Here is a 13,722-nt window from a genome sequence, read left to right as displayed (position 1 = left end):
CTCCTCTCCTAAACCCTCTTTCACCTGTCTGTGGTTCTCCATGTGCCTCCGTGATGGTAGAGGAAGTATTATTCAGATCCCTTTCTCAAGTAAAAGTATCTACACAACAATAAAAGTCCTGAATTCAAAATCAGTAGAAGTATAAATGCAAAATGTAGGCTACTTGATGTAAAAGTAGCCAACTCATGCAGCATGGGCACATTCAGAGTGTTTTATTATGATGATTGTGATTATTATATCTGGCATTGTTGATTATTAAAACAGATAGGCTACATTAGATTAAATTGATAAATACAGGTGGTATATAACAAATCAATATATTTGAAAGGGGGATCACATGTTCTCTAAAAAAAGGTTTAATTTGCAAAGTAAATAGTAAATGCAACTGAGTAAAACAATATGTCCCTCTGAAATGTAGTGGACATATACCCTAATATATGCTGGCATTATCAGTAATTCATAATCATACCAAAATATAGTAGCCTACTTGCATTTATGTCATCAGTAATAATCAGACTACACACAATCCCAGTTCCTGTGCTGTCCACCAGATGTCGTATGCGAGTTACGGACAGTAATCGACCTGACCACGACATGAAAGCTGAATCACAGCAGCTGTTCCTCCACAGGACTTCAGCTGCAATATTATTGGGACTTGTGTCACGTTCATCTGATTTTAACATCTCTGTAATATTATTGCAGCCCACTGATGTTGCATTTAAGATGTAGGTAATTAAAGCACCCTTCTTAGTTATTTATAATAGGCATGAGCGTGCTGCTATTTATGTGAGATGAAATGTATTAAGTGCGTCTCCGCAATGTGGGCAAGAGTGTTGAGTAATAACTTGCATATTGTGCGGCGTCAGGCCGGGTCTGAGTGAGACATCTGATAATTCATCCCAGTGTGTTGGGACATGATGATAGGCCTGCGGTTTGCTGAGTTTCAAGTGGCCGCAGAAAAAGTCGTGAGCTGAGACGCGCGTCCAATGAGCGCCTCCAAAAACGGCCCCCCTCCAAAAGAGAGATTGAGTTTCCATAATTTTTTTTTTAACACATGACGAAAATGCATAAAGTCCGCAGAAGGCAGCAGTCGACTCAGCATACACAGGTGGAGAATGGGTCATGACCAGGAGGAGTTTGCACTGAATGGACTTGTACGACCTGCATTGTTTTAGAGTCCTGCGCATTGGATTATGCTCTTCATCCTGATCTGTGGTTCTCACCGCATCCATTGATTTTGCGGGTTCAATACCGTTTTCGTTTTCTCTGATGGTCACTGCATTCTTTATTGAACACAAACATCGTCATGTTTATCAGAACAACTTTTCTCCTCTGCTTTGTGGTTTCACTCTCAAAACTTGTTCGTAGCATGGAAACTGAACTTTGCTTCCCCATTAGATTGGATAACCACAAACATGACAGGAGGAATTTTGACAACGACGTGGGAATCCTAAATGGAAAATGTGTTTTAAAAATACGAGCTTTCCAGCAGGAATTTGTGATCGACGTACACCAGGACTCGAATTTCATTGCGCCTTCCATTTCTAACCAAGATGCATTCTGGCTCTCCAACACCGATGTCTCCACTGACCTGAGCCGGTGTTTTTACTCCGGATATGTGCACGCTGACCCACATTCTTATGCCGCTCTGAGCCTCTGTAAGGGTTTACGGGGTGCATTTGGCTTCCAGGGCTGGGAATATTTTATCAGCCCGGTGCAAAATGACACCACAAGCGTGGAAGGTGCGCACATCATCCGGCGCAGAACCAGCAACAACCTGAAGCTCAATTCAACCTCTAGGTGCGCAGTGGACAGCGACATAAATCTCCAAGTTGCGCAATCCTTGGAGAAATACAAGCGACTGCAAGATGACAACAATGTGACCGAAACGATGCTGAAGAAGATGGGGAGAACCAAAAGGTTCGCTTCCATCCCCAGGTACGTGGAGACGCTCGTGGTGGCGGACGAGTCCATGGCGCAGTTCCATGGAGACGATTTAAAACACTACCTCTTGACACTGATGTCAGTGGCAGCGAAGCTCTACAGGCACCCCAGTATTCTCAACTCCATCAGCATCGTGGTTGTGAAGATCGTAGTTATATCCGAGGAGGACAAAGGACTCAAGGTGTCCGGGAACGCAGCCATGACGCTGCGAAACTTTTGCACTTGGCAAAAAAAGATGAACAAAAACAACGATAAGCAGCCAGACTACTGGGACACGGCAATCCTTTTCACCAGACAGGTAAACAAAAAGGGATTCATCTCAGTTCACGCTGCAGGGTCTGAAGAAACACAGGAGAATGTGTTATATTAGTAATGCGCAATTACGCACAGAAATGCGCAAATCTTTATTTAATCTGTATATGCTCTAAAAGAATGAGGCGATGATAAAGATAAAAAACATCCAGTGTCTTTTGTGTGTAAGACATGATTATGTTTGATAAGCTATGAATTAGTTTAGTTCATCTCTTATCAAACATAATCACTCCTGCTGCATCAGGTTATTGGTTTCCTCTCAAAACACACTCTCCATGGCACTCAGTGAATGTACAGTCCACCAATACCGTCACAGCTTCGACATTGAGGCTGGGTCAATAAGGAAATGAGCAATAGTCTCTTCATGGATCCTGAGAGGGTAGTTTTATAGACTTGGAACCCACCTCCGAGTTCTCGCAGCACTCCCAAATATTTGGCAGATGACACCGGGTCAGAGATGAAGTCATTACTCACACTCATTCGTCGGTGTGCAAACCGCTGATCAATGATGAACCGTCTGCTCCGTGCATTCTGGCTACTTTGATTTCATTTCGACATTGAATACTTTGAATAAAAGTTGACAAATCAAATCAGCAGGTATATATTTAATTACTGAGAATTGTAATATTTGGATACTGTTCAGTCTGCAGTCAAAGGGCCAACTGCAGATGAAAGAGTGGGAATGAAAGAGTGAAACGGTATAATGTGCTGAATTACCTTTGTGCAATGTCACTAACATGACCCGACACATGATCGTATTGCAGACCTCAAACGAATGCTTGTTTTGACTGCAACTTTGCCAAATTTCAGTGCCACCAGGGATGCATTAGTCGGAAGTGTCCTGTTTCTCTCAGCATTTCCCATTCCTCCTCCAGCTGTGGGTTTTCCAGCCCTACCCACTGCCTCGCCTGCTCCTCATTAAACAGGCCCCTGAAGGGAGGGATGGAGGGAGCGGGGGAGTGATGTAGGGGGGGGGTTCCTATGTGCATGTCAGAGATGTCACATCCCTCCATGTTTCGGCCCCACCCGCTCAACCCCAGTCTGAAACAAGCCGCTCCGGAGGGGCAGTCCTGCACAGCTGCAGTCCGCCTCAACAGCTGCATCTTCACAACACATTCTTCACCCTGTCACACACTTCCTCTCTCATTCATTATTTTTTGCCGTAACGCTCCTACGGCATGCTCTTCCTGTTTAGGCCATGACATCGCAAAGATGGGCCGCATTTTCCATAAAAGTATTTCAGCTACATAATCCAGGGCGTTAGCAGGTTCTGCGATCATACGCTCCACGTGCAGAGTTTGTGTTATAAACTCTGCAGCCAGTTTAAAATGACCCCATTCAACTGCACTGGAACTGCTTGGAGACGGTGAGTCACACGGCTGTAATCTGCAATATAAAGCAGTGAGACAGACGTCAAGGGATTCAGTCATTGTTTGAGTGACACGGTTTGAATTACATTTTTGTCAGCTTTATCTATGAATACAAATAATATTCAATCCATCAGAAAGAATTCTTTTTCACAAACAAATGTACAAGATTGTTTCGGGCTTGCCGACATCATGTGCAAAACATCCAGAATCTCAACACTTGAGGTGCTCCAGTAAAGTACGAGAGGCCAGCGAATATGATCATGAAATCATGCTAAACCGCCAGATTGTGTTTTTGAAAATCGGATGTATTTTTCTTTACCAAACCTTTTGCCATTCAGGCCTCTAGTATGCATACAAACAAGTTCACCCCTCCCAGACTGAAGGTACTTATTACATATTCACACTTTAACTTCATATATCAAATAAGGCGTCTGCACAAAAGGCCCACTGATAATGGAGCATTCTGCTCAGCAGATCGCCAAAGGTCAAAAAGTCAACAATAGTCCACCTGTTGATTCACGACTTGGTGACAGAAATTAGTCGGTTTAGTCAGTGGTGTTGTTTCGGTTTACCATGGCTTTCAATGGGCATTTAAGGCACGTCTATTGTTTGCCGTTTACCAGCCCACAGAGTAATTTGCTGGTTTTATGAAGACCAACTCGGTGTTGTCCAGAGGCAACTGCGGTTGTCTTTAAACTCTATAGCCAGCATGACTGTTGTGTAAAGAATGTTGGAAGTTTTTCAATTCATTAAGTTACACACAAAGTTTATTGTATGTGAACATCCAGTCTTTAAAGACAAAGTCTGACTGTAAATCTGAAGTATTTAGGTTTTAGCTTGTTTGCCTTTACTTACGTGATAGATAATTGGTTGAGAAAGAAAAGAGTACACCCAAAAATGTCTCGTGCACTTTGTAAACCGATACCGTGTTATCAGGCCTATTTTTCCACTCCTTTTTGTCTTGAGTTTAAAAAGTACTAGCTGAAACTCTCAGCAACGTGATAGACGGTAACGTGTCAGATGGCAGTTAAATGCATTGAAATCTGTACACAAAATAAAATGGAAATATTCCTTTGCTGAGATAACTTGCATATTGTTTTTAAATTGTAGAAACACACACAAAATGCAAAGAGATGACAGATGTGAGAAGTAGGTCAAAGCAAAGAACAAACTCATTGACACTGATGTTTCTTCTCCCATCTTCTTTTGCAGTTTTTTTTATTTTTTGCTCATAAATGGCCCAATCGTTCAGATGTCGTCTGCACACATGAGCACATCTGGCCTAAATTTGCGCAGGCCAACAATTGTGGGTTTTGTGGTTTATTCTAGGAGTGATTTGTCATAGCACTCAGGGTCTTCACTTGGCTCGGTGTACGTCCAGCGCAGAGGAGGGTTGCGAGGGCTGTGTGGCATTAACCCAGTGCTTTGCTTTATCTCCAGCAGCTGACCTCCATTGGTTTTCTGTGTTTCTGGGGTTTGTAGAGACAGAGCTGTTTAGGAGCCAGGCAGATGGGCGGGTTCTCTGTGGCGGTTACTGCAGAAGTTGTCCTGTGATTAGTAGGTTCAGCTCCAAATGGATGCTCGCTAAGATTGGGGTTTTTTAAAACCTTGCGGTGGAGAAATAGGTCATCTGGAAACTCTGCTCTGGCATGGAAATGTTATGATTGGGGACAGTTGCATTACTTCATAGAAGACGGTGTGCTCTAAACACTGTTGCCCACTAAAAACACTTCAAGACTGGGTGGTGGAAAGCCTGACTTAACACTATCGCATCTTTTCCTAATCTCTAGAAAAAAAAAAAACTTTCCTGTCATGAGAATATAAGGATAAATCCAGTTTGTTGCAACTTGTCTTATGTTTGTACTTTTGGCCAACGCTCCTATTGGCATCAAGTTAATTGCTGAATGGAACAAGGAGACATCACTAAAAAGAGGTCAGACAGGGCGAGAAACGGAAACAAATCATGATCAGACAGGTTTCAAACAAACTGCAAGGTCGAATTTTTCTAATGAGATTACAATGTTTTCACAACACACAGAAATGAAGGCCAGTGTTACAAAAATCCAGACTCAAATTGTAATAAACAGTTATTACGTAAGTGCCTTGTTTGTCTGACTTTTTCTCTAACTCTGATATGAACTCATATGAATTAATGCAAAAAATATAAAATATATATGTAATTTCTTTTGTCCAGGACCTGTGTGGAGCTTCCACCTGTGACACTCTTGGCATGGCAGATGTTGGCACCATGTGTGACCCCAAGAGGAGCTGCTCTGTGATCGAAGATGACGGCCTACCCTCAGCCTTCACCACCGCTCATGAGCTTGGTGAGCCCACACCATCCATTATTCAACACGCATTAGTACTGCGACGTTTCCTATAACGTGAGCGCACGTGCACAGTTTACAGATTAAAGAATCCGTGTAATTCGTGACAGACGTCTTGACGTCTCGTTCCCTCTCGGCAGGACACGTGTTCAACATGCCACACGACAACGTGAGGGCCTGCGAGGACGTGTTTGGGAAACTGCAGGACAACCACATGATGTCTCCCACTCTCATTCAGATCAACCGCACCAGCCCGTGGTCCCCCTGCAGTGCTGCCATCATCACTGAATTCCTGGACAGCGGGCATGGTGAGCTTGCACGACCCCTGACCCCTGTGTTTGTCTGCTAGCAGCCCCACGGTTGTGTTTGAAGAGGTGGAAAGTCAAAGTCGAGACAGACGCAAACAGACACTTACAAATCATTGAAGGGTAACTACGCAGATTTTACGCATCAAAGTCCGTTAACACGTTTTGGGGAGCACTACATCTGCATGAGGCTAGCAGCTCGAGGCTACATTAGCCTCTACTAGCATAAGACACCAGCAGTCGAGTTGCATTGTGGGTAATGTAAGCACCAGGTTTTGAGAAGGAAAATGTCTTTGGGTTTGCTGCATCACTTTTGATACTTTTTCTTTTAAACTTTCTACCATCAATCCGACAATGTCACAGGAGAGCAATGCTAAATTGAGAAAGCACTCCTTTAAAGGGCCACCAACAGTGCTTAAAAAACATGTAGTTAGCGGTTAATCACATTAGGAGAACACATATTTATTGTATTATTCATATAATCGGACCTTTTTCTGTTTACGGTTCTGTTAGTCCGTGGATCAAGATATGCAGTTCTTGAAGAGGAGCAGGCTCTCTTTGTGACATTTACTGGGTTTTACTTAATTTGCCTGGGTTAAAAAAAAACTCTTAATCTGCAACAGTCGTTTGAGGTAAATGCAAACGAGAGCATGATTGAATTTTAACATCAGTCTTGCTTCAAGTATGACATCTAACCCTAAACTTGTATAGCACCATGCTCGTAGAAAAGAAAAGCAAAGCCAGAGAGAAATTCATTCGGTTGGATGCGGATTGTTTGCCAAGCAGGCCAGACCGCAGGACTAAGCCTCGGAGCAAATGCTAAACGTTTATTTTAAAACTGCCCCCACATCTGTCCCAAATTAGAGAGCTTGTTCTGGGGAGAGTCGCCACAGTGGTTTGGACAGAGAGGTGTATCTGCCCAGGGTTTCCCATGCAGGTTTACTCCAAAAAGACACACTTCTTTCTGTGTCCAGAGATGGTCTGAGAACAAAAGAACACAAACTGGTCCAGAGCGAAGAACATTTTAGACTTGACAGGGAGTCATTTCTATCCAACAATCTTGTATGTTAGTTTCTCCAGGCCATCTGTCATAAATCTACACTTCAAAAAGCAGCCGAAAGAAGAAAAAAACAAAACATGTTGCCACATGCTTGAGGCAGTTTTCATGCAGTGCTGCACCCAAAATTTGTAACCTGTTCATTTCCACACACACACACACACACACACACACACAATACCAGCTATTGTTTTCAATGATTGCTCTTTGGAGAGAAAGAAGAAGAGGTGAGGCTCAGCTTGTTCAGCGTAGAGTGACTTGTTTATATTGGATTGTATTATCAGTCAATCAGTGTTTCTCTGCCAAATTTGCAATGAAATGGAAATAGTTAACTAATTTGCCACCGGTTACAGCTCATTCACTCACTGCTTGGTTATGAACTCACGCGACACAAATGGCATGATAAACACTTCAAAGCGAGTGCACATAGGTTTAGTGCAAGTGCTTGTTTTGGATGTGTAAATTCCCCATAAGGGTTGTGTGAAAAAACAACCACCTCCTGGAAACCTTCTCATCCAGTGACGTTGATCTTTCATGTTTCCAAGCACTTGCTCGTCAAACTCTTCCTATTATCAGCCTGTTCCTGGAAAAGTTTCTGGTCGCCATTTGTAAATGGAGTCCTTTGACCTTTGAACTGCTCGCTTGCCATATGTCATTTTGGTTTAAAGTTATAGGATTTTAAACTCATATCTAAAAAGTGAAGATTATTCATAGTATAACTTTATTCCTGGGTGGGATCACACATGAGAGGAAGAGCTTGTGGGTTTTTAGGGAGAAGTTAGGATGGGGGTGAGTGGGTGGGGGGTGCTCATGCATGTGTGTGGTATGTGGCATATGCTGAATGCACTGCATCAGGCTGAATTTTCACTTCAAAGAGCCCAAATCACCAGGGCAATATCTGTTTACTGCCTCCAACCAACAATCCCATCCACAACACACACACACACACACACACACACACACACACACACACACACACACACACACACGCTTAATGAAAAGGTTAGTGGAAATATTGATGAAGAAATGCACTGTTTTTCATGATTTTGTGGGAGTATTTTGGTGAAATGTTGGCTCTTACTTTAAATGCGTGTTGAGTGCTCAAAGGTGGACAAGACAGGCACTGAAACCAGAGATAACAGTTGCTTCATTGCGTTGCTCACCGAGTCTCCCTCTTGCAGGGGAATGTTTGCTCGACCAGCCTCCGAAACCGTTGGTCCTCCCCGACGTGCTGCCGGGAACGTCCTACATCCTCAACCGCCAGTGTGAGCTCGCGTTTGGAGAAGACTCCAAGCCCTGTCCCTTTATGCAGCCGGCGTGTGGGCGTCTGTGGTGCACAGGGAAATCCAACGGCCACCTGGTGTGTATGACTCGTCACTTCCCCTGGGCGGATGGCACACACTGCGGGGACAATCAGGTCTGCAACCAAGGGGTCTGCTCTAACAAACGGGTCCGAAATGTGAAGGTAAGGCTCACAAAAAGACAGCGTTCTTGAGATAGATGTTTACCTCGACTGAGGTGTGATTGAGGAACGGCCTTTAAACCACTGGTTTGTGCATTTCCAGGTGGACGGACGCTGGGGGAGGTGGGGCCAGTTTGGCTCCTGCTCACGCACATGTGGAGGCGGCGTCCAACTCTCCAAAAGAGAGTGTAACAACCCGGTTCCGTCAAATGGGGGTAAATACTGCCAAGGAGTGAGGGTCAAATACCGCTCCTGCAACCTGAACCACTGCCCTGATGCAGGTACGAGGCTCTTAGCAGACAACTATGTCCAATGGCATTTTTTCCCTAGCGTCCCCCCCATTTCACCTCGTATGTTCTCCCTCTGTGTAGGTAAGACTTATCGCGAGCAGCAGTGTGCAACCAGTGGCCGCAGTTTTAACAGTAACCGCATCGACCCCTCCGTGGTGTGGGTACCCAAGTACTCTGGAGTGTCCACCGACGACAGGTGCAAACTCATCTGCAGGGCTAACGGCACTGGCTACTTCTATGTCCTGGCACCCAAGGTAAACAGCAAGTTTATTTTCTTCTTTGTCTGAACAAAATTCAAAGATAATGTGATAGGTGATTGGAGAAAAGTCATGATAAATTAAGGTTTTGAGATAGTGTTAGGAGATAAGTTAGGAGAACATGAATAAATGTCAGCCAGCTGCCTCTGGTGTAAGTGCAAAGAGTGAAAGAAGGAATGAAGGAGAGGAGGAGAGTTTCACTCTTTCAGATAGCAGGGTGTAGAGTGAGCTTCAGCAGCAGTGAGGCCGGGTTCACACTTCGGTCCATCATACCGGCTCAGGAAGAGCAGATAAGAGTGCTCAGGGGACACGGAGCTCTGAGTCACGGAGCAGCTGGATGTTTTAACCATCTAGTTGTGACTTTGAACCAAAGAAACAAGTGTACAGTATTTACTGTGGACAGTTTAGTTTAAAATGTGAGCGGGAAGTGAGGCTTACTTCAGATTGTATCTTACATCTTCCTGCGTGTTCACTGTAAAATACATTTGTCCGTAACTAGTACATTTATGAGGCAGAATTTCAATGTTTATTTTGTCTGCTGGCCTATTTGCCTAATTTAGAAAAAACAGGACAGTACAGTATATGGAGAACTGTTTTTATATTTTAATAACCTGGAATAAAGATATAAAGCAAAGTAAATTCACAAGGGACTGTTATATAAAGAGAGTATAGACCCATTTAAAGTTCCTGTTGTGTTTGCTGTTTGTGATAAAGAAAAAAAAAATAATTCTATACTTATAGTATATGAAAAGCTAACCTTGTAGTGTCTTTCTACAAACAAGGTTGTGGACGGGACTCCGTGCTCCCCTGACTCCACAGGAGTGTGTGTCCAAGGGAAGTGCATCAAGGCCGGCTGTGATGGAAAAATTGGTTCCTCCAAGAAGTTTGACAAGTGTGGAATCTGCGGAGGTGACAGCAAGGGCTGCAAAAAGGTGTCGGGACTCTTTACAAGGCCTGAGTGAGTAAAATCCACATCGTCATGGGACATTGCTAACGTCATTCCTACCCCCCCGCCCTTATTTAAACATGATAGCATTATCAACTATTTACTATTTTGAGCTCTCATTGACTGCAAAATGTTTTGGCATGCAGGCACGGCTACAATTTTGTGGTCTTGTTACCGGTGGGCGCAGCCAACATAGACATCCGTCAGCGAGGCTACAAGGGAATGAGGAGCGATGACAACTATTTGGCGGTTAAAAACAGCGAGGGCCACTACCTGCTCAATGGGAACTACGTGGTGTCGGCTGGAGAGAGGGACATCATCATACAGAAAAGTCTGCTGCGCTACAGCGGCACATCCGGCCTCGCCGAGACCCTGCAGGCCGTGAAGCCCTTGGGAGAATCCCTGACTGTGGAGGTGCTGTGTGCAGGCCAGATGACGCCGCCTCGCATCCGCTACTCCTTCTACCTCGCCCGTCAGACCAAGGAGGACAAGACCCTGAAGAAAGAGGGGCGCGTAGACTCCCACAACAGTGTCCTGGCTGAGGACAGTGTCAAGGAGAACAGGGGAGACACCCTGAAGAAGTCTTACGGAAAGGAGGATCCTGCTCTCGGGAAATGGATATCCACAGGTTGGGATCGGTGCTCAGTGACCTGCGGCGGCGGGATCCAGAGGAGGATGGTGCAGTGTCTGACACCAGACGGGAAGCCAGGGTCGGACTGTGATCCTTCACAAAGACCCTCGGCCACCAGGGTTTGTGGAGACCCCTGTCCGGAGTGGCTTATTGGGCAGTGGTCACCTTGCTCCAGAACCTGTGGGAAGGGCTTCAAGAGACGACCGTTGCACTGCAAAACCCAAACTGGGCATCTGCTCCCAAGGGACCACTGCACTGGCATACGCAAGCCACAGGAGCTGGACTTCTGTAACCTAATGCCTTGCTAATGACGACAACTTATAAAATACAAATCTTTGTTATGTTTTAAAAGGACTAAATCGAATCCCCCTGCAAGTATCACACACACACACACACACACCGTGTCTGTCGGGTGCAAGTTTTTCCACCTGCATCATGGGAAACCAAGAATTTTGGAAGGAAGAAAGCCGCAGGATGAATGCTGTGAGATATTTTTCACTGCCATCACTCTGACTTCAAAAGACATTGTCAAGGTCTAACTCTGATGGCAAAGTACCATGGTAGAAAGGTCAAATAAAATGTAGTGGGATCCTTTGTACTGTCAGCACAAGTTCCCATTTGCAAGCAATCAATCTAGTTTTGAATCTGAAACCCATTTCATGTCATATTGTTTTAACTGTTGAGGCTTCAAAGTTTCAGTGGAGTCTGATAAATGGATCAGCGAAGCCTTCTGGTTTTCCAAACAACTACTCCAATATACATGGATTGACGTCCATACTTCTTACAGACTGGACTAATACGTAATGCTCACACGATTAACATTATGTGCGATCTTCATCTGCCATTACAGGTGTTTTTTCAGGGAGTCTTTAAACATCTTGGAATTAATTTAAGAAATGAAACGGATCACATCATTTACATGGTTGTACTTTCTGTTCTGTTGTTGCTGCATCTATACAATGCAAATAAAATCTGTTGGTTAACAGCTCGAGCAGATAAAGTTTGATACCAGATTGGATAGATATCTTTAGTAACAACCACTGTGTTTTTTCTACATGTTTTACTCCTGATACTTTCACGGAAACCAACAATAATGATGCAGCCAGCATTGCTGCTCCAACACTAGGAAGTAAGCATTTTCTGCAGACTCAGCAGCAGTCATGGAAACAGTTTGAACTAGAATCTGAAGTCCCATTGGTGGTTTTTTAATGACAGATCTGACGAAACAAAGCAGGCCAGGAGACAATGGTCAGTGGTCCCTGTCAGCTGGTTTGTCCGCCAGCTCAGGGATTTCATCAGGCTGCAACCAACCTAACACTGCTTATCTGAGATCAGCTATAATATAGCCCTGATCTTATCTCCATAAGAGCGACACATGCTGTATTCAATTCCCGCCTCCTGTGTTCAGCGCGTTTGATTGCTTCCTTCATTTCTGTTATCATTCGACCACAGCAATTGTCTTCTCAGTTCATGATGTTCAGCCATGTCGAGTCACGCCTGTCTGGCACAGTTACCACTGTAATTTATTATCAATGAAACGATAAGGCGGAGAGGGGAAGAAAAACTGGCAGGCCCTCCGTTTTGCTGTTTTTTTGGATCGCCTTGTTCGTGGCCCCAAAGCCAGAGCCAAGCTGTTCCTTCTACAAACTTGCTGAAATCCTGTAATCCATTATATTCATGTTTTGTTTCTTAATGGGGCCACATTGTCCAGTCCAACATCCAACTAAAGGATGGATCCTGCGTTAGTTGGGTTATAATTTTTTAATTCGTATCAGCTTTTGCACGTTGTACAGCAAAAGAAAGCTATGACCTACATGGGCTGTATTGTATACTATGTATATATTTATTCAGCTCTGTGCAAAAAATAATGTAAATACTTTTTAAATACTTTTTTTACACAGGCATTTGTAATTGTCTTTGACATCAGTGTATTTATTCCAAAATAAAGCCATTCATGTATAATTACCACTAATACTGCATTTTCTTTGCCCTGTTCTGCAATTATTTATTGTTACTATCAAGGCTCAGTCACAATTTTTTACGTAAATGCAGTTAATTCAAATGCAATTGCCGCAATTAGTAGATTCTACTCATGGTTTGAGCTGTTTATTCGCACCTTTGAGTCCAAAATGGAAATAGCCATCGTAGCACACTAGCTGTGTTGTACCTTTTACTTTTATTTAACCTCCTCTGCTGGAGTAGGCCATGACCTTTATCCACTAAACAGTTCACACACAGTTATGAGACATACACACAGTTATGAGACATACACACAGTTGAGAGACAGGAGAGAAAAATGCCTTTTAAATGAACTGTGTGAACTCAGCGACCAAGCTAAGCTATCGAGCTAGCAAGCTTGCTAAGTGACCAAGCTCATTAGCTCAGACAGCTTTTATTTTCCTCTTCATTTACTTTTTATTGAATGAGATTGTTCACAAAGGTGAACAAAATGCCAGGAGGCACAAAACCTAAAGATAGTTGCCCTTGACTTAGCGCTTCTAGATAACCTTCACATGACTGCTAAATCCTTAATCTTAGTAAAAGGAAGCCACATTTGTCCATAAGCTATATTCCAGAAAGTTTGAGGGAAGGCTAAATGCACTGAAAGCCATTTATTAAGTTAAAGTAAATGCATAGTTTTTGCCAAAAATGTATAATACTGCCAGAGGGAGAACAATTACAGAGCCCATGCTGAGCAAACTTGCAGCAAGGATCAGCATGAAAACTAAAGACAAGGAAGCAGATGAGGTGTGGACTATGAAACATGTGCCAGGACATATGCTTCCTCCCTGTGAAGTATCCAAACCAATCACCAGCTCTC

General features: G+C 43.8%; 1 protein-coding gene across 1 annotated transcript; it reads left to right on the top strand.

Moving 5' to 3' along the window:
- The first annotated feature begins 1,090 nt into the window (after nt 1–1,090).
- On the top strand, nt 1,091–12,844 carry adamts15a (ADAM metallopeptidase with thrombospondin type 1 motif, 15a). The gene is made up of 8 exons (XM_031857117.1): nt 1,091–2,242; nt 5,821–5,953; nt 6,094–6,261; nt 8,497–8,780; nt 8,881–9,058; nt 9,149–9,321; nt 10,107–10,282; nt 10,417–12,844. The coding sequence occupies exons 1-8, from the start codon at nt 1,307–1,309 to the stop codon at nt 11,207–11,209; spliced, it is 2,841 nt and encodes a 946-aa protein (XP_031712977.1). The 5' UTR covers nt 1,091–1,306; the 3' UTR covers nt 11,210–12,844.
- The last annotated feature ends 878 nt before the right edge of the window (nt 12,845–13,722 follow it).

The sequence above is a fragment of the Anarrhichthys ocellatus genome, unplaced genomic scaffold (genome assembly GCF_004355925.1).
Source record: "Anarrhichthys ocellatus isolate YVR2014 unplaced genomic scaffold, GSC_Weel_1.0 scaffold18, whole genome shotgun sequence".
Classification (NCBI taxonomy): domain Eukaryota; kingdom Metazoa; phylum Chordata; class Actinopteri; order Perciformes; family Anarhichadidae; genus Anarrhichthys; species Anarrhichthys ocellatus.
Note: the sequence above shows the minus strand (reverse complement) of the source record. Positions and strands in the feature narration are given on the sequence as shown.